Genomic DNA, 4,885 nt, shown 5'->3' on the forward strand with positions numbered 1-4,885 from the left:
CAGGAGAACCGTGTACGTAGAAGACTTGCCTCGGCCCAGCATTCTCGGTGGGGCAAGAGAGGTCGCTCCCGTCACCGAAGCGGAGCCGAGCTGGATCGACCCACTCACGAGCTTCCTGTTAGACGGAACCCTCCCCGCGGACCGCAACACAGCCAAGAGGGTGCAGCGCTAGGCAGCCAAATACGTCATGATAGACGAACGGTTGTACCGACGATCCTACACGCTCCCCTATCTGCGATGCTTGCGCCCAGCCGAAGCCGAGCTAGTATTCCGCGACATCCACGAAGGCTTGTGTGGCGGACACCTGGGGGGTAGAGCCCTCGCCCAAAAGGCACTTCGACAAGGATACTACTGGCCAACGATGAAGACAGAGGCAATCGAGCTCGTCAAAAAATGCGACAAGTGTCAGAAGCATGCCAATATCCACCATCAGCCCGCTGCCGACCTCAAATACCTCACCAGTCCATGGCCCTTCGCCCAATGGGGCATCGACCTCCTAGGGCCATTCCCACCAGCGACAGGCGGGAGAAAATTCCTAGTGGTGGCAATAGATTATTTCACGAAGTGGATAGAAGCCGAACCCCTGGCAATAGTTACCGCCCGAAACATACAAAACTTCTTTTGGAAAAACATCGTATGTCACTTCGGGCTACCTCGGGTACTGATCTCCGACAATGGAAAACAGTTCGAAGACATCAAGTTCCAAGAATGGTGCCGAAGTATGGGAATTAGTCAGAACTTCACATCGGTCGCACACCCGCAGGCAAATGGCCAAACAGAAGTAATGAACAGAGCCATCCTCCGCGGACTAAAAGCGCGATTGGACCGAGCCAAAGGTTTGTGGGCAGACGAACTACCAAGTGTTTTATGGGCACACCGAACCACGGAAAAGACCGCCACGGGTGAGACCCCCTTTAACCTCACCTATGGCACCGAAGCAGGGATCCCGGCAGAAATCGAAGTGCCTACGTTATGATTGGAAGTGTACGACGAACGGACAAACGAGGGCGAGTTGCGCACCAACCTCGACCTACTGGACGAAGTGAGAGACCTCGCGCACATCCGAACTGCGGCTTACCAACAAAAGGTAGCTCGGTACTACAATGCGCGAGTAAAAAAGAGGAACTTCCGCGTCGGCGACCTGGTTCTCCGTAAGGTCATGGTGCCCGAACCCGGCGTAGGGAAACTTGGACCGAACTAGGAAGGACCCTACAGAGTAATGAAAACACTCGGTGGGGGAGCGTACGAGCTCGGAACCCTAGAAGGGAAACAAGTACCCCGAGCATGGAACGTTGTCAACTTGAGAAGGTACTATCTATAGGCCACCAAAGCAAGTACGCCGAAGTCATTTCATAAAACGAACTGACAGACCGAAATGGTCAGTTCGCCAAAAAAAAAATAAAAAATAATTATAATAATAATAATAATAATAATAATAATAATAAATAATAAATAAAAATATATATATATAGCTCGAAGACACCAGTACATGAACAAAAAGACATTTCATTTCAAAACAGATGTGTACATTTCATTTCATTTCATTTCACAAGCCCGGGGCTACTTCATCGTTATCAGAAGCCTCTCCGACAATGCCCGAAGGACCTGCCTCCCCCTCGGAGTCTGGTTCGGCATCCGCAGCATTAGCCATCTCCGGAGTGATGCGCGAAGTGGATATGGCGCTGGTATCGAGGTCGGGGTACGTATTCCGGATCATCCACCGACTTAGCTTGAAACCCCTCCTGTAGGAGTCTACCATCAGGTCATCGAAATCCGGCGAAGCAATGTAATCGCTGACAGCCTTCTTCTTCGCGTCTTCGATCCCTTGAGAAAAGATCTGAGTCCTCTCCCTGATATCCTCCTGAAGATACTCGACCCGGTGCTCCAGGTCCAGCTTCATTTCCGCCATGCGCTGCACCACCACTCCCATGGCCTCGGCATCCCTCTGAGACCTCGCCTGCCTAGACCGCGCACGGCGAGCAGCAGCATCAACAGCATGAGCATTCTCCTCGGCAGTCCGAGCAGCCTCCTCGGCAGCTTGCGCTTGCCGCGAGCATTTCTCCACCTGGTTCGCCAAGGCGTGAATGGAGGAGTTCACCTATCAAAGGAAAACGAGATCAGAGAAACGAATGAAAAAATAGAAGCCAAGCTCTAAAGAAAGGATCACTTACCACCATGGCATGAGTAACGGCACGGCAGGCCACTTGGTGTAGAGGGAGCTCGGTCCACGCCGCAACTTCCTCAGGAAACATCGCCTCCTTACTCCGTTGAAGAGCATGCACAGGCGACAACACGCTCCTGAAGTCCCCCGGGGCCTCCGAGCCCGACAGCCCGGCTCGCATATGAGCGGACTCGGATTAAGCAGGAGCCCCCGTGTGTGTGGTTTCAGCATAAGGAGCCCCCGCCAGCCCCTGCATAGGAGGAACCATCTAGGGCTCCTCTGCTGGACAGTCCGGCACCTCGGGCTCCGCAGCTCGGGATGGCTCGGCGCGAGCTCGCTTGGCCACCCACTTTCTCCTCTTCATCCCCTCGAACAAGTGCGCACCTCGTGACCCTCGAGAATCCATTGTACCTGCGAAAAGGAGGTCGGCATCAGCAAGACATAAGCGAAGAACAAGACAAGATCACTAGGGAAAGAACCTACCCGAGCTCAGGCCCGCAGCAATAAGCTTGGCCTCCGTCAGATACCATTGGCAATCCAGCCCAAGCCGCGCCCATTGCTGGAGGCCCTCCGCCGTCTCCTCACCAAGTGTGATGCCGGAATCAGGAGCGACCACCCCCCAGCCGGTCTGAAACGGCCACCCCATCGCACTTCGCACCCCGAAATAGTCCCGCTTCCACGCCGGGACCTTATTGGGGAGTCCGTGTAAGAGCTTGAAGCCCGGGCGAGGGGACAGGTAGTATGCCCGCCTACGCCCAGGAAGGGGACCCACTTGCTTTTTCAACATTAAGATAGAAGAAAATATCTCCAGATCCAGAGGGAAGTTCTCGTCGCAAAATAAAGAGATCGTTCCCACTAAGTTCCTAATAGAGTTCGGGTGAAGTTGGCCAACCGTCACACCAAAGTGGTTTAGGACCTCGACAAGAAGAGGGTGGAAGGGCAGTCGCAGCCCCGTGGCGAGCTGTTCCCGGAAAATCACCATCTCATCAGGACCGTGTTCCCAAGGAAAGCTCCCCGTAGGGATAAAATAACCATACTCGCTGGGCAAACTATAGTAGTCTACGAGGGTTTGAAGTTCCTCAAGCGTCATAGTCGAAGGGCCGAACTGATCTACAACCTGGCCACGGCGGGAGGTGGATGCCGACCTACCCGAAGCACCTCGGGTGGTAGGCCCGACCCCTTCCTCAGGACCTACATCTTGCTCACTTGAACTACCGTGAGACGCAAACTGGTTCGTAGAACCCACATCAGACCCGCTTGAACAGTCTGAACCCTCCATACCGGACATCGTGGAACGGAACGGGATTCCAAAAGAACACTCACCCGGGAAGAAGACTGAAGCAGACCGCGAGAACTCGAACAAGCAAGAAGCCCTGGGACGCGAGCTGAAAAGCCTGGACGCGAGCTGAAACTTAAGGCGTGAGTTCGAAATATACAACAATAGCAAGGACGCCCCCCCCCCCCCCCCCCGCGCACTATTTATATCCACTGCGTACGGAAAGTGACGGCCCAGATCGAAGCCAATCCAACGGCCCACAGCCGCGCTAAGCCGCACGTCTTCCAAGACCAATCGGCGCACATCTTTCCGAAACTGACGGAACGTCGCGCACGTCTTGTCAGAGGACAGGTGTCGGCACGCGTCTTCCCGAAACTGACGGAGTAACGGCGCACGTCTCCTTGCAATAAAAGCGTCTGCAGCGCAACTCCCGAACCATTGCCGTCACGGCTCCCAAACGCGCGCCCTTTTTTGAAAATCAAATTAGAGCAAGCGCGCTCAGCACGGACCAAAAACCCTCCTGCTACCTTGCAAACTCCCCGCGCCAAGACGGAACCATCGTCGCAGGGAGTGGGGGGCAATTGATGAAGGGAAATTTGGCCCGACCTCGCGATCGCCCGATACGCGGCAAAGGCAAGCAGTTCGGGACAGTAGAGCACCCAAAGCGAACATTGGAAGCAAGTCCAAACTCACTACCGAGCCCGAACTCCAGACCGCTGTACTTAGTCCGAGCTCCTTGATAAAGAGCGAGCTCCCTATCGAAGGTCCGAGCTCCCTAAAACCTGAGCTCCCCAAGTCCGAGCTCGGTATTAGGAGCCCGAGCTCCCTAAAGAACCCGAGCTCCGTGAAAACTGAGCTCCCCAAGTCCGAGCTCGGTACTAGGAGCCCGAGCTCCCTAAAGAACCCGAGCTCCCTATTAAGAACAAACTCCCTACTGGGATTCCGAGCTCGCTATTAAGAGCAAGCTCCCTACTAAGAACCCGAGCTCCCTGCAAGGAGCACGAACTATACTGGGCCCCAAGCCTCACAAAGCTGACCCGAGCTGACCCGTGGCAGCTCGGAACACTCCAAACCGAACTCAAGGCACCTCGCTCGCCACTCCAACACTTCACTTCCAAAACACCAGGCCCGCCAGACGTACCCGATGCCAAGGACGTCCTTACCCAAGGGCGGCGTACCTGACTGATTTGGGATCTGACGCCTGACAGCCGCATTTCAAACGGCTTCCTGCCACCGCCACCTGCAACCGTCGTCACTAGCCGCAGAGATGGCTCCGACAGAAGGAACAGTGGCTGTTCTGTCCGACCAGAGGAAGTGACACCCGAACTGGCAGGAGTTCAGAAGTAATCATGCCCGACCTGACGGAGGCCTGGAAGTGAGTACGCGAGGTGGTTATAAAAGGCTTCTACCCCCCCCCCCCCCCAGGGAGGAGGTATGCTAACTCTCGC

General features: G+C 55.0%; 1 protein-coding gene across 1 annotated transcript; it reads right to left on the minus strand.

Moving 5' to 3' along the window:
* Positions 1-1,538: 1,538 nt before the first annotated feature.
* LOC148801571 (uncharacterized) lies at positions 1,539-2,343 on the minus strand. The gene is made up of 2 exons (XM_088900020.1): positions 2,172-2,343; positions 1,539-2,098 (listed from the first exon to the last, which is right to left on the minus strand). Exons 1-2 carry the CDS (start codon positions 2,340-2,342, stop codon positions 1,547-1,549), a joined length of 723 nt encoding a protein of 240 aa, XP_088756146.1. The 5' UTR covers position 2,343; the 3' UTR covers positions 1,539-1,546.
* Between the last annotated feature and the right edge of the window lie 2,542 nt (positions 2,344-4,885).

The sequence above is a fragment of the Nelumbo nucifera genome, chromosome 3 (assembly GCF_055504915.1).
Source record: "Nelumbo nucifera cultivar China Antique chromosome 3, China Antique-T2T, whole genome shotgun sequence".
NCBI classification, from domain to species: Eukaryota; Viridiplantae; Streptophyta; class Magnoliopsida; order Proteales; family Nelumbonaceae; genus Nelumbo; species Nelumbo nucifera.